General features: G+C 35.4%; 1 protein-coding gene across 1 annotated transcript; it reads right to left on the bottom strand.

Moving 5' to 3' along the window:
- Positions 1-8,210: 8,210 nt before the first annotated feature.
- LOC142351434 (signal recognition particle 19 kDa protein-like) lies at positions 8,211-8,985 on the bottom strand. Its single transcript, XM_075403440.1, has one exon. The coding sequence runs from the start codon at positions 8,936-8,938 to the stop codon at positions 8,390-8,392; it is 549 nt and encodes a 182-aa protein (XP_075259555.1). The 5' UTR covers positions 8,939-8,985; the 3' UTR covers positions 8,211-8,389.
- Positions 8,986-16,462: the final 7,477 nt, after the last annotated feature.

Genomic DNA, 16,462 nt, shown 5'->3' with positions numbered 1-16,462 from the left:
ATCATAATTTAATTCAATAAAGAAAATTAAACTGCGAATTCAAAAAACTGTGCTAAGAATTTGTTGAATGGATATTTACTCTAATCCATTATTTGCTTTCAAAATCATTAGACAAAAACTTGAAGGAGATTATCAAGTTAAGCGAACAAATCTTAAAACGTAAGACGATATAACAAATTATATACTAAAAAAGACCGCATTCAGTTAGTGTTTGATCAAAAACCTCTATTAAACAAAAAAATCTGAAGCCGGAAAATTCTGATCGAAAAAGCGGTAAGCCTGCTGAATGGGGAGAGTTAGAAAAACAAATCAAATGTACAATTCAAAATATTTATTCGAGAAAATTGATTTTGAATAGACGTACAAAAATTTTGATTTGCCGATTTGATTTAATTTTTTAACTCTTCCCATTCAGAATACTCGCCGCTCTTTTGATCAGTCACACTGACAATTGAATGCAATCTTGTTTAATATAATATAATTACAGTAATATTCTGTAAAGTTTTAACATTTCAGATTTTTGACCTAAATACGTAAAAGGGGTAAAAAATAACTAAGTAGATTGCAAACGACATACTTGGATAACATTAAGTTTTCTTGATAAACGCTTTCCTTTCTGATCGCTAGAAACCAGCAATTCACTAAAAAAAAGCATGCGCGAATAAGTATAAGCTCAGTACATTTCTATGTGAACTCAAGATGCCTCTATAACAAAAGTGGCAGATTCGGATCGATTTTGAGCAATTAGGGTTCGAAAAATGAAAGGTTTTTATTCTGTGAAAACAGCTGATCTTCACATCTCGTCCCTTTTCAGTGCAGCTTTCTGAATCTGATTCCAACATAAAAAATACATTTGATTGCTTCCTACGCTAACATCGGATTAGTGACCCTGTAACAATCAAAACATAGCAACGAAACAAAAACCAAAAAGAGAAGAAAACCTTATGCAGTATTTATGAGAATTGAAATGTCGTTTGCACACCGATGGCTTCAGGGTTTCACTTTTGGCATTTCAATCAAAACAAACTAAGATAAAAACAGCTAACACAATTTCCAATCAAAATTATTTGAAATAGCGAGAAAATAGCGAGGTTTCTTCGGTTGAACCAAGAGCGCATTGAACCAAGAACTATTGGCTGTTCTGTCCTGGTTTCTTGCCAGTTATCCGGAATGGGGTGAATACTACGGTCGGTCTATGCCAGCGTCTGGAGGACACGTCGACTGAAACTGTATTTTCACGGGTATGCTCCTCCAGTTTGATTGTCACCGTCGTTTTCAGTTTTTGTGCAAACAGAATGCCCACCCAGGAGCGCCACTGTAGAATTTTGTAATATGTCGTTAGAAGGCTTCTAGTTGAGGACTGACTAGCGCCCAAAACTCTATAGATTTCAAAAGGTTTATTCGGTGGGTCGTCTGTTTGTTGAAACTGATCTCTTTTGTCCTCAGTTGCTCTCTGCGACCGTTCAAAAGTTCCGTTGATTAAATGAATTACAATCAAAAATAAGTAACAAGCCAAAGTAACAATAACGCTGGCAAGAAGTTTTCTCCAATTCAATTAAATAATCAACCGAAAATGTAGATACATAAATTCAAAAGTTATATACTACGAATAATGGATACACACTTCTAAAAACTTTCATCAAACCAATTCCCAGCTTCTGAGAAGTATTGTTAGTTTCTGGAAAGTGTTCCTAACTATTATCAATTCTATTTTTTAGGTTATCTCCAATTCTGCGTTTCCTTTTTTAACAAAATCTAAATGTCAAATATTGATTGCAAATTGTCTCACAGTCCAACTGCTCTTGACAAAAATTAATCAAGCCGAGCTTACTTTTAAATTTTTCTCCTTTATCTAGAACCAACTGTTCTGTATCCTCTCTCTTCTCTCTCTCTGGCTCACGGTTTTCGTTTTCTACTCTCAATAACTTAGATGCAACGCCTTCTGCCACGTGGCATTAGAAATCGTTATTTGTGTGAACAAACTACTGTCATTACGCCTCTTTGTTCTACTCGATCTCTTTGAGGTGGATGTTTTTATAGCTAGCTGCGTTGATTTCTTAACTTTCGCTCTTTTGGAACGCTCTTCCGAAGATGAACTCAATGCTCATTGGTCAACGAAACAAGTCACGCTACACTACTCCTACCTATATCACGAGTTATGAAAATTCGTTCACGCAAATACCAATCCGCCTACTAAATACCAAACGTCAAATGCTTTGCATTTTATGAGCTCCTCCCTATTGTAATCAAGAAACGAATCACTTGATTTCTGAACCAATTAGAAGCCAAAGTTCAAAAATACTCCTCTATCATATACCAAATTCAGCAAAAGCAATCTGATATCATAGAGCACAAAAATAATCAAGGTCGTCATGCTCCGATCGCCATTTGCAAGAATAAATGATTTGTAAGCCGCCGAAATATTCGCGAATGTCACAATTTCACCCGTGCGTTTCAGAACTCCCACTAACGTCTCCTGAATGTTCCGAGATAATCAGTTCCAATGTACCAAACATTCCATTTCAAAAATGATAATCATCTTGTTCTGCTAACAGAGATTTTCAAGTTGGGTTAAATGGCGGCATATTTCTCATTGGGCTAAACGCCAATCATATACTTTTATCAAAACAAAAACATCTATAGTTGCCCTTTATCTATCCTTAAAAATGCTTAAAATGTCAACCCGTAAAATGTTTCTAACAGTAGTCTCAATTTCCGCCATGATCCTAATTTCGACATGAATACCCTCCTGAAATCTCGCCTGTCGGTTTCAAAATGGAGTGGGTAACTTAGAGTCTCACTTCTCATTGTTCGTTAACTTTTGAATACTTGAGAGTACCCATGGATGAGTTCATTTGTTAGATCTTGGTAATCCAAAATTTATGTCGACATAGGGAGTGGGGGTTGAATTAGGCTATAAATTCCATCTTTTAATCCATCATATTCTAAATTCTTTTGTTCATACAAATTTGGACAAAATTTCGTTGTTTCAGGAGTCATAGTGTTTTCTCAAATTGTTTCCCAAATTTCGCTATAGCGCAATACATGGTGTAGACAGAGTGTGAAATCCATCCTTAATTAACTTTTTTTATCAAATCTAAACTGTATGTGCTATTTGGAAAAAAACAATTTGCCGACATAACCTTTAAAACTTAATAACTTCCATGTTCTTTGGTTTTCCATGGAAAAAACTTTAAATGACATCATCCTGGGATTTAAAACCTACTCCTATCAGAAGGACATGCTCACTCTATGCTTGTCGTGGGTGCCTTGAAAAAACCCAAGGAACCAAAACCCAAGAGTCGTCGCTATTGAGGCTACCCGGATTTCGTGACCTTAAGTGTAATCAGCCCTACTTAGACTTTTTGCCGTTTATTAACAAAGGGGCCGTCTCTTTGTCTATTAGCTTTGAATAGATCTCGTTGATTAATCGAAGTTGCTTTTGTTCACTATTAATTATCGTTTGATTACTTGCATTGACAAAGTATAATTACTTCTAGCTGCTGTTGCTTTAAACGCAATTTAATTAACAAAAATGTTGTTCATATCAAGTACCTTCATGTCTTTATAAGCATCTTTGTTTTACTTGGTCATTTGATTGATTTGCAAAATTATATATTCTACAAAAAGAAAAATTATTCGGAGAAAGAAAAGTTAACATTTTTAATTCAAAACCTTTCCTCCATTCGAATTTCTACAGTTATTTCTCTTCGTTGAATCAAAAACATTGACGATAATTGAAAATTTGAGTTGACATGGTTTTTGAAATTCCAACTCGGCAGGAAACTTAAGTAACTTGTACAAAAAACATCAACTGGTAAAAATTGTCGGAACATTTATAGTTGCAATAAATGTTGGAATAATTCGGCAACAACATACTTATCAAAATCAAGATTCAAAAAACTTGACAACAAAAAATATGCTTAATTGTTTGAAACAACATGACAAGTCCTGAAACAATTTTTGAAAATTTTATTTACTAAACAAAAACTAGACCTAGATTGGACTACGACTGGATTGGAAAAACCGTTTGGAAATTCGACAAAGAATCGAAAAAATAGTGCAAATTGCCGCATGTCAAATTGCCGCATGTGAACAAGGAGAAATTTTGTTCAAACACAGCTTTCTCACTCTACTTTGAAATATAAAATATTTTAGGCCGGGAAAATCACTCTTTTTTGCTCCATCTCTTTCGGCGTGACCAAAATCATCACTTCAAATTGACTTCAAAAATCAAAAAAGTATGAGATCTTAAAAACATAGCCCGAATAATTCCGGAAACAACTCGAAGAGCTGGCTCAGCCAAAAACACGCCAAATAGTACTTACATACTTAAATCAGTCATGGGTATTTTAAAAATTCTTTATGTCAATTCGTGAAAAAATGCTGAAATCAACTTAAAGAATAAGAAAAAAATTGACATGTCATTTTAATTACTATAAGGGCACGCGACGCCAAGGATAAGTTCCATCAAACAAAAATGAATATAGAAAAAATCGAGACTGCATAATACTAAGGAAAATAGTTTAAAACTTCTCTAATTTTCCATAATTCTTAAAAAAAAGTGTTTTACACCAACAAAGAGTAATCTATTGATATTTCAGCACTCCTCAAGTATTAGGCTTTCAAATCCCACTTGAAGCAGTAAACAATAGGCGAATAATCGCCTAAAAATTTTGCAGCTGAAAAATAACTCAAAAACCTCCAAATTAGCATAAAACAATTATAACCAAAAACCTCCATAGCTCTACCAAAACAAACCAAAAACTAATAAAATATAATCAAACCTTTTAAATTAAAATTGGAAAACACTTAGTTAAAAAGCCGCGTGTGAACAAAAACGCTCGTTTAGAAAAGTTTTTCACACCTCAATTATTGGATCTCTCAGTAAAAGCGGTATGAACATAAACCAATGCCTTTTTACTTCTCTTCAATTTTATTCAGCTACCAGCCCCCCTTTTTTCATGCGTTTCATTTCCTGCTTTAAAATTCACTCCAATAAAATTTATTTAAAGAAGGCTTTTCTCAAATACTCTTCGAGCCAAAAAAAAAGGACAGCGCCCCAAAACATAAAATCCTTTGAATTTTAATAAACAGCCTTTTAGATTACTGGAGCGTGCGCAATAACTCATTGCCGCTTTAAAATGCTGGAAACAAAAGACGAACTATAAATTTTTTAAGTTAACAAAAACTCAACCGTACAACTCTAAACAAAGATTCGACAGAACACCTCAACAGCAGTAGCTACAATTTTTGAATATCAAATCAGCAGTTCAAAGGTCCGTGTTTTTCCTGGAAAGATCCAAGTGAGTAAGCAAACAACTGCTGACCTGATGCCAATTTTGAGAGCGAGATCAAAATTTTTGAAAAAAAGTGTAATTAACCAATGTGTATCGATTTAAGCTTTTGCACATTTTCTTAAAAAGCGCACGTAATTCCATTTCACAAAAAAGGTTAGCCGCCTGAATAAAAAACCTTTGACAAAATTCAGAGAGAATAAATCTAGAGAAACAACTGTTAGAAAATGCAATACAACAATAGAACCAACAAAACTCAAATACGATTTCTGAAAAAAGAATCGTCGAATGACACCGTCATTTCAGTAGCACACCCAAAAACAAAAAACTAGAACAAAATGAAACTGTTGTTAGTTATTTCTTAGATCTAGCCTTCAACTCAATATTTTGTCATGAATTTGGTTTGCGATCTGAAAATATGCTATAATCAATTCTATCTGATAGACAGCAATGCATAACCGGAATCAAATATTCACATTGTGTGTATTTAACTATGGACTGCCTTAAGGATCAATCTTTAAACCCCAGATCTTCATAATTTATATTAGCAAACTCTCGGAAAACGAACAGCTCAACAATTTGCAGTTGACGTAGGTTTTATATGCCACTACAAAACAAGGACCTTCTATCAAAAAACCACCATATTCTTAAAATTCTGTAATTAAATGAAATATAATGTTAAAATTGAACAAAAACCCCCGAGTTTAAAATTTTTCAGAAAAAAAAATGGAAAATTGAGGAATTTCATTATAATGGAAATATTGGATGCAGATTTAAATTAAATAACGCCAAAAACAGCAACTGCTGTCAGATCAATCTGCTTAGTAAGACATCAAATACCCTTAGGAGCAAGAGTTTTTAAATCATTTGTCCTGTGACGTTTCAATTTCAGTGCAATTTTTCTCTTATCTTTTTCAGCTTCGTCACTTTAGAGAAGACGAAGTCAAAAGACAAACAAAAGACAAATAAAATGGGGTATTAAAATATGACATATGCGTTAAAAAATTGACAGCGCAACAGATCTTCTAAGAGATGAAGTTTTGTGATCCAGTTAAGCACTACTAATGAAGCAGCCAAATATCCGAAGAGACACGATTAATCAAAATTTTCGCCTAAAATATGTTTCATTCTAAATAGAAGGACTGATCATAAATAAGAGATTTTAAGAAAGTGGAAAACCTTACCAATAGAAATCCGGTAAGAAAAAAAATTTTAATTTAAATTGCAAATTGAAGATTTTGAGCTGCATTTGATGCACTCTAAGGACGAAATTGAAGTCCAATTTTTTTGCCAACTGCAGCGCAGAGTTGTTTCCTAGCATCCGTGCTCCAATGGCCCAGTAACTTTATTCCCTTTTGCACCCAAAACCTGAAGTAACCGGCATCATCTTAAGTACTTCAAGGAAAAAGAATAAATTAGGTTAAAAAAACAACCAAATAGCTTCCGATTTTCTGCAGGAGTTAAAAAGGGCAGGCCGGTGCGGGTAGCAAAGAAGAATTTTAGACCTACCTGAAATCAAAATTTCCATTCACAAGAGGAAGTTCTGCTGCCTCAGCAGCTTGAGGGAGATATACAGCAACTTACTGCTCTCGGGTTTTACCAGTTTATCCAACCCTTTATGAAAAAAACTTTAATCTCTTCAATTTTTCACTTTTGATATAAGTGCAAATTGAATCTATTCAAACGCCACCTTTGCAAATACACTACAACTGCAAATACACTACTGCAAAAAATATTTTAGAAGAACAACGGTCCAAAAATATACATATACCAGAAGGGCACTCAATCCTTGAGTAATTGCTTCAAACTTCGTTCGAGAGCAATAAATGGAACAAATTTCTCGTTCTGAAAACTGCGCTTTGAGCGTTTGAATTTGTCTCAATCAGCCACAGACACGCTTAGTTGTTGTACGATCACAATTTTTGAGCAATTATTTTGAAGTTTGTTTTTATCCAGTTCGTTCAGAAAATGATTAGCAACGACTCGCTAATTCGATCTTTTAATGAAAAATGTGCGGTAATGGATAAACTGTGAAAATCAACTATTAGAACTCCAGCTTTTTTTTAAGTTGAGAAGTTCAGGTTGTGCTTAGTTTCTGAAATTGTCTCAGATCGTTTTTAATAGTCAAGTTGGTAGGACGGGGTAGGGGCCCCCGGACGTGTGTGTTACAGGGGTAGCATGTACCTCAAATTTTGGCCGCATCAAGTCCTCGAATCGCACCCGTCAGAATTTTCTGAAAATTTGTCAGCTGGTGGGAAATGGCGAGTTAGGAACATTTACCCCTATGACCCGAAATGAAAATCGAGAGACCCTGCAAAGTTGAGATTAAAATCATTGACAAATGAGACGAGGTATTGTCACATTTGTCCAAGATTTGGCCAAATCAGCCGCAAAAGGCCCAATGTACGTTTTGCGGAGTACTGACCATTCAGAAAACACCATATCATGCCCGATTTCTGGTACATAAAGTAAGAGCAACTGTTCAGAGGACACAAGGTACTTTCAAAACCAAAACGCTCCAAATTTCGATTTCAGTATATTTGTCGAGGTTCCAATTATTCGCCATTGAGCTTGATAAAATACCATTTTAAATACCGCCAGTGATAAATACCACTTTTGGTTGCAAATGAAACACGCCGTTACTATCATCAGATAGATTCACAAGTATAGATATTAATAGAGCTCGATAGCTTTAAGATGCTTCGGTAGCCGATTTAAAGAGCGTTAACTGTGGTTACACCACGCTGTTTAACTTGGTAACTTTAACGCATAAGTATCTAATTTGACCTAGAAAAGTTTAATTTGGTAAATTTATTGTCGTTAACTCATAATTATCTAATGTGTAAAAGTGAAGATATAACTGTGACGAAATCGATACATGTTATCTGTCAGATCACACAAACGTCAAAACTATGAAAGGTGGAAATAATTAAATTCAATCAATTAGATATACGAGGACACAAAATTACACATCCCAAATACCGACTAAATTTGGAATAAAAAATTTATAAATGTCAACTATACGATATTAGCAAACTGCTCAGAGCTTTTTGTGGTACAACAATATTATATGTATATATTTCACGTTCTAGTTAGCGTTTTCGGCCGCCTCGTTTTTTCTGTTTACCACCACCACCACCGCCGCCACTATTACCAGCACCCGAGTTATTTGCACTTATATTCTCCTGATTTTGATTGGTCGAGGCTGCGCTAGCTGACGGTCCTCCACCACCACCAGCCCCTCCACCCGATTTCTGTTGTCGACTTTTCAGTTTTGGAATCGAAGCACCACATAAATTGACAACTTTCATTTTTGTATCAAACTCCGGCTTGCAAAACGATCCGTCTTCATTTTTCAATTTGACCCGAACTCGTCCAATATGGTTTGGATCACAATCTGGGTCTTGAGGGTACCTCTTTTTGGGTTCTAACCTGGCGTCGAAGCCAAATTCCAGGCATATGTCTCTGATCTCCTGAGCGGAGGGGTTCTCAACTGAGAGGGATTTGGCGGTCCTGCGACCCTGTTTGACAGTTCTCTTGATGTTGAGGTATTGTGGATATATGAATATGTAATTGTGTCTGGTGGGGTCTTGATAGTAGATGTTTGTGTTATCGGTAAGTGCCTCGGAACTATGTGCCATGATCAAATCTGAAGGTAAACACTTTTTCACGAATGAAGTGCTTAGTAAACGACACTAGCAAAATATTACCAGCGCCTCGAGAAAGAATGAACGAACTATTTCTTACCCACCCCTTAAAATATGTCCGTCAATGATTCATACTTTTACTGCTCTGAATTGATATCAATTTATTGTGCATACTATGGACTATCCCAGTTCCACTTCTTTTTAGTTGATATACCATTATTTAATACAAATTACTAGGTGACAGAAAGCATTATTAAGCCAGCCTAAAGCATACAATAACTTATTCGTCAAGTTTTATGAGACACACCGTTGTCCTTCTGGGTACGAGAAACGGTTCTGATACTTGGTACCGCTTATGAAATTTATCCTATGGCATCCCATCAAACCAATTTTCTCAAACTACAGTTCTCAGAAATTTGAATCTATACCGGTGGCGTCCCATTACGGTAATATAATCACAAGACTAACAGAATTGATAAAAAGCGACTCAAAGTACTACAAAAAGTTCAAAGAACTATTGCTTTGATAACAAATTTAACGAACTCCTATCTAAGGAGGCTTTAAAAGTCCTCCAACAACTTTATAGTCGCACCTCAAACTTGTTGACTTTCTTTCATTGCACTGAAAGCTATTGTCTCGGGCAAACCGTGAACTTTCATGTAATGCGGTTTGAGTTTGTTTCTCTGCTTAGCTGTCACATCGCACATAGAACATTTGAACCTGGGACAATTCTTCGAGTGCGTCAGCATATAGTGCTTCTGCATGTTACCCTTCGAATTCGACTTGTAAGTGCACAAGTCACAGAAAAATATCTTCTTTCCATCTTCTGAAGTGAATGTCTGGAAAGTAGCAGCCGGCGATGAGGCATTCACCGATGCCTGCATTCCAGAAGTTATCACATTTGCAACAAAATTCGGAGCAGAAACGGACATTTTGCTGTGATTTCTCGGCTTTGTTGCACCAGAATGTGGCCTCTTAGGAGCTTTTGAGCTATTCAAATTGTTTTGAGCTCCGTTCAGCAAAAGTGGAGCTGCAAAGTCTTCGTAGGATGTTGAAATTATCATTGATCCAATCTCAGTAAACTCAGTTTCGCCTCTAATCGGACTTTTTGTGAAAAGCGGCACCAAATCTAGCGCATTCTCAAACGATTTGTCAAGAAATGCTTCGTAGAATTGAAAGGTCAAGTTGTAGGTTTCACTCATATCGAGAACCTGCAAAACTTTAAAAATTCTCATTAAAATGTCGAAATCAAGTGTTAGCGTCGAAACAAATAAGCACACACTCGATTTTTGGTAGCTTAAAAAGCTGCCAGGTATGCGCTAGAATTGTCAGTTATGCGCTACATGCGTACAGCTAGTTCTGCTTTTCCACCTAAGAAACAAATTTGCAGGACCACCAAAAACATCACCTTAAGCAATTAAGCAGTACTGACATCTAAGATCTGAAACCTAATCTTTTTCCTAACTTAAGGTGAGAGTATTATGAAACCATCGAATGGCATAATCATTCACAAAAACTTTGAAATTAAGGTTTTGTTTTCTTTTGCTTCATAAACTATAAAAACAAGCAACTCATAAACGGCATGAAACTTAATACATCAATGATATCTACCCCATTTGGTTTATAAATAAAAACCCAATAACATCATTTTTAAAGGTTTTTGAGCCAACAATAAGTGGGCACGGCTCAAAAAAAGCTCATTTCACGAAAGCAATTCTCGCGATACTGAATTTGATTGACTATTAATTTCATTGCAAATATTCAATACGCGAAGATTGCTTGATTTGAAAAGAACAAAATTTGCAAGCGGTCTAAGAACTAATAATTTCGAGTTAATCTGTATTACTGAAACCTGGTTAACCGCAGAAACGCCATCATCAGCACTCCTTCTCGAAAACTATCAAATTTATCGACATAACCGATTCAAGACACGAAGGGGTTCTTATCGCTGTTAAAAACAACATTCCGCAAGAGCATAAAAGTTGACCACTATGACCTTAGTCCTGAAATTTTCCTCTAAGAATGCCCAGCCCTATTGATTTGCAATATTTACAATGACCCACACCCCAGTTCATATCAATGGGATTCGGTAACATTAAACAGCCTCTTAGAACACCTGAACGCAAATGCCAAAGAAAATGAATGCAAACAAGTTGTCATAAGAGTTGATATTAACTTCACGCAAACAACTTGGCCTACAATGTCATCAAACAACACCTATGAAAATGAAGTTAATGGTATATTAGTAGAGCATAAATTTAAGAAATTTGCAAAACACCAACTGGATGCAGTTCTCTGTAACGACCCAGACAAAACAGCAGTGAATATAACGAAAGGCTGCACAAAAATCTATTGTTCGATAAAAATAAGTATTTCTCCGACGATAAACCAATTGAAACCAGAATCAAATTTGACTCAATCAATGCTGTGCATAAAATACCCACTGTGAAATTTACCTTGAAAAAAAGCAGTCTGGAAAAATTAAACAAAAATTTTGAAAACGGGCCTTTTATGCCATATTGTTATAGTTATTTAGATGAATTAGTAAGACAATGGTATAAATGGTTTTGGAGGAAAAATCAACAAAGTCACCAAACATATCAAAGTTACCACCATGGATATCGAGCTTCACTTCCAATCAAACAAAACGACAAAATACCCTAAAAGGGCCAGTAAATTATCTTCACGTGAACTGATCAAACTGAGAAAAACTTTAAAAAACTAGAAAAAACAAGTAAAAAAGTCAAGCAAAGATGATTTACCGGATTTCAAACAAGTCTTGAAGGGCGTGTGTTTAGTGAAAAACAAAAGTACCTCAAAAGCATACGAAAAACGTAAACTACAATGATAACGAAACTTCCGATGACACATTAAAAGCCGAGTACTTTAATAGGTACTTTGTATCCGTCTTCAGCGAATGTGAAGAGATTAAAAATTCAATAACACAAAATTAATTTCAATAAAGCGCACCGAAAATCAAATTTCCGAAAAACTCAAGTTGAATCCTGATAAATCAACGGGACCAGATCAGGTATGAAACCACTGTGCCACAAATCACTGTGCAAGTCCCTAACCACCATCTTCCAAAGCTTCCAAACGTGTATCAACAAACAATGCTTCCCCACATATTGGAAAAAGTCAAGTAACGCCAATATTCAAGGAAGGCAATTTTAGCCTTCTCTCCTGCATATCAAAAGTTTTAGAAAAAAAATTTTTGATGAAGTCTATGGCTTATTTCGTAAAAAATTCTTCGATAGCGTACTACATAAAACCTTGCTCAACAGACTGAGATTACAGGGAATAGGCGGTAACATTCGGCGCTTGATAAAATCTCATCAACAGAAAACAATTCATTTTAAAAACTGGTAAAAAATCGTCTCTCCAGGATGTAACCAGTGGAGTCCACAGAGGTCAATCCTCGACCCACTCCCTTCCTGTTGTTTATAAATGATCTGCCCGAAGAAATGCCAAACACCAAAGGCTTCGGCTTTGCCGATGACTTTAAAACAATTGTCCTTGATCAGGACCAAATTATTAAAATGACACTGAAACCACTCCAAAATGGCTAATAATGAATAAAATGATGCCCATTACAAAGAAATCACATGTTTTGAACATAAAAGGAAAATTGAAATCCATATCCACGCTAAAAAACCTAAAACCAGTTACATCCCAGAAAGATTTAGGTCTTATTGTCGAGCAAAATGTAAATTAGAATGAAAATTGCTATAGACGATCGGATAAAGCAGTGGGTGCTCTCTTCCGAATTAAACGCAACTTAAGAACGTGTGTGACTGGAAAATTAAATAAAGTCCCTACTCTGGTTATGTAGTACCTATAGCGGCTTATGCCTCGAAAACGTGGCTACCTAACAGAAGGAACTTGAACGAATTCGAGAAGGTCCAACATCATGCAACAAAATAGATGGTGAATAGGAACGTTCATTATCGAAAAGACTTGAAACACCTAAAATACTACCGCTGAGCCTCTATGTTGAAATGCATGACTTTTTGTTTCTACTGTTACTAAGAAAGGGGCAATATGACATTGAATCTTCCGAAACATATGTAATTTGCTAAGAATCTACTTGACAAAAATGAAAGCTGAGAGTACAGCATCCCCAAAAGTTGTATAAAAAAACAGGAGACAGCTTTTTTGAAGAACGAAATTACTCTTCAACTATGTTTCAGGATTCTTCCACGAATACGGGAACGATTTGAACAAAAACTACTCTGCAAAAATGTTTGATAATTTTTTCAGGAAACACTAATCGGAATAAAACAAATGCAGTTGGAGAGTGATCTGCAGATTTGGAAATGAGCTAAAAACTTAAAAACTGTTAAAAAAATTGAAAACCCGAGAGATCAAGCTCTAAATCTTAAGTTATTATTATTATATGAAATTTTTTTAAACTTTAAAAAATCTCTTGTTGCCAAAATTTATAGATTAAACTAACACCTGTCAAAAATGCGCAAAAAAATTGAACGCCGGTTAGAAACCAAATGCAATTATTGCAAATTAATTTCCAATCTTCAGAGCTCATTGTATTGCACTAATCATTCCTCAGCCCTGACACCAACACCTTTTCAAACATAAATCCACATCAATTAATTGAACCCATCAACCCAAAATAAAGAGAATATGACAAACGTTGAAACGCCAAATTGAACATTTTCTCTCACGTTCATTTTCCCCCCTTTAAAAAGTTTACATTAAAAAGATTGCATTAGTAACACATGCAAGCAATAAAACAATTCTTGGTTTGTAACACCACCATAACTTCTGTTATATAAATTGAATACAAAAAAAACAAATCCAGCAACATGTCAATGAATTTTTAATTAAATTTATTTTTTCCCTTATTTGACATCACATTAAAAAATTTAAATTGCATCAATCCAGAATTTCAAAAATTCGCAATTCAGAATTTCAAAAATTCGCGAATTGCAGCTCAAAGGGACCGAAATAAGGGGGGAAAGTTGGAAAAAATAAACAAAGTAACTTGAGATCGAGACAAAAAGGTCGCAATTATGCCCCTGAAAAAAGGAGGCTGGAATCGTTAAAAAACTCAAATTCAAGTCCAAATCTTGGGCATAAAATGCTTAAAAATGTCAACAATATCGCATAAACGACTTGATACCAGTTTATCGCTTCATTAAGTGTCATAAAAGGTTATTAGCAGATTGCAGAGAAAATTATTTTGATAAACTTAATGAGGACGCTTACGTTAAAAACCGTCTTCAAGCAGTTGGATTTGAATGACAAATACATGAGGTTGAAAACTTCAAAAATTGAGAAGGTACTCAAAAAGATTATATAGTCAAGGTGGTCGAAAATACTTTATAGAAAGTCAGGGCTAGATAAAAAATTGTTTGAGAAATTCACGGATTCTATAGTTACATCAAACAACATCACTCAGGATCAAATGAGTTCTGTCTGCACATGAACCAGAAAAAAAGATTTAAACTAAATTTATTAAACAGAATAATCGAAGAAAAATTACAGAATTCAAGTAGGATATCAAATAGATTTCTGAATACAATTTCTGTCAAGAATCCCTCATTGTTTCTCGTCTGTTGAACACACCTTTCTCAGTTTTCGAAGCATTTTTCTCAAATATTGTCTTTTTGAAGTGGCGCTCTCCAAAATGCTCTTTTGCAACTTCATCTTTTAATCTCTGTTCTCTGACGTCAGCAATGCTTGGTAGGCCACTTTCGTCTTTGGGAACGGACAACCATTTTTCCAATTTGTATCCAGCATAGCCTAGAGGAACTAATACAGGTAGTAGTACTACAGGTGCAAATCGTCCAAGAAAGCCAGAAGCCTGAGGAAAGATTACTGCTACTAATCTAGCCCAAGACATTCAAATCAAATTAACTCATGTCATATCTGGAATTTAAAAAAATTAAGAGTGTATGACTTTTTGGTTTTACAAAAATGAAGTTTCATGTACCGGAGAAAGTGCAACCCTACGAAAAACACAAGAGAATGGGCCACAAAAGATGTGCCAGAGTGCCAGACCAGCTGTAGCTATGGTTCAGCATACAAGACTTAAAAATAAAGGATACCGGTTTCAGTCACGTCCTGCACTGTTTCATGTTCACAGCTGAAGCTACTCAGACCTCTGACACAGCAATACTTTCTAAAAAGCGGCATCTATTTTGTGATGATATTGAGAAAGTTGAAACTGTAATTTTTCGGCAAAGTATTAGTGCTTGTTCACGAAGCTTCCGAAGCAAACTTCCTCAACTTGAACACCTTTTCAAATCTTGAAAATTTGCTGCACAAGCTGGTATACTTTTCTAAAATTACATTCATAGGGATTATTCGAAGCTTGCTACACTATTGTTTTTGCTCAATGACAGGGCATGTATTTACTAAACTTAACCAATATTAAACAAATTTACGTTCGTCTCCAAGAGCATGATAGTTCTCGCTCAGCCTCGCGTACTCCGAAGTCGGATACAGCAGAAAATGGAGCCCTGTATTAAAACATCCAACTCAAAATCCACAAAAATGCAAGACTCAGATACATTTTTGACAAAATTACGCCTAAAATCTAATGAATATAACATAAAATAGCACCTTTGGAATGAGTATTTCGACATTTTAAAACCGATACAAAGTCACAACTATAAGTTTTTGATGTGTCGTCTAACATGAGATGTTTGAATCTGAGTCAAAGCCTCTTCTAACACAGTACACATGTGGAACAAATTACTGGGATCTGACTGGACAATAACGTCACTATTACGCAACGATTCAACCATTTGCTCCGCTTCGTTGCGTGAACCAAGATCGGTGTTCACTTTCTTGATTGAAACTTCAGGTGGTGAGTCGAGATGTAATTTCATCATGATTTGCGGTTCCATTTGTTCAAGACAGGCTCGGGAAGCTACTTTGACGTCCAGACGCCATTCCATGCTTTTATAGTGAGGCAAAGGATCGGATGATTGAAAAATCACTTTCAATGTCTCCAAATAGTTCCTGAAAGGATTCTATTCGTTATTCTTAACAATAAAACGTTTGATAATACGTTAGCAAAATAGCTCTAAAAGCAATTACTTCAATCCTTCCTGATCACATATGTTTAGAAAACCTCAATATTCCTCGGTCACTCGACTGTAGTTATTTCTGTTTCAAAAGTTCTAAACTCTTTCAAAAAGGGGTATATAGTATGACAATATAATAACACGGGTAGCTGGAAGCTAATAAAATCTCAAATGAAAGAAAAATTAACCAAAAAATTTAGAAATCTTGTCCATTCAATAGTTTTCGGTGCTATGATTATAAACTTGAGAAGCATCCAGTTTAAACCTAAAAATATTAGATCGATCGTTAATGAAAAATAAAAGTGCCTTCAGTTCACCTACGCACCCAAACCAAACTACAAAACGAGAGTACTAACTTGTAAACTTGATAAATTTCCTTAGCTTCGTCCACTGAAATGCCATTCATCGCACATAGTTCACAAAACTGGTTCAAATTATCCTCTGACACTTTTGATCCAATTGCCTT

This window comes from Convolutriloba macropyga, chromosome 13 (genome assembly GCF_964194025.1).
Source record: "Convolutriloba macropyga chromosome 13, txConMacr16.3, whole genome shotgun sequence".
In the NCBI taxonomy this organism is placed as follows: domain Eukaryota; kingdom Metazoa; phylum Xenacoelomorpha; order Acoela; family Convolutidae; genus Convolutriloba; species Convolutriloba macropyga.
Note: the sequence above shows the minus strand (reverse complement) of the source record. Positions and strands in the feature narration are given on the sequence as shown.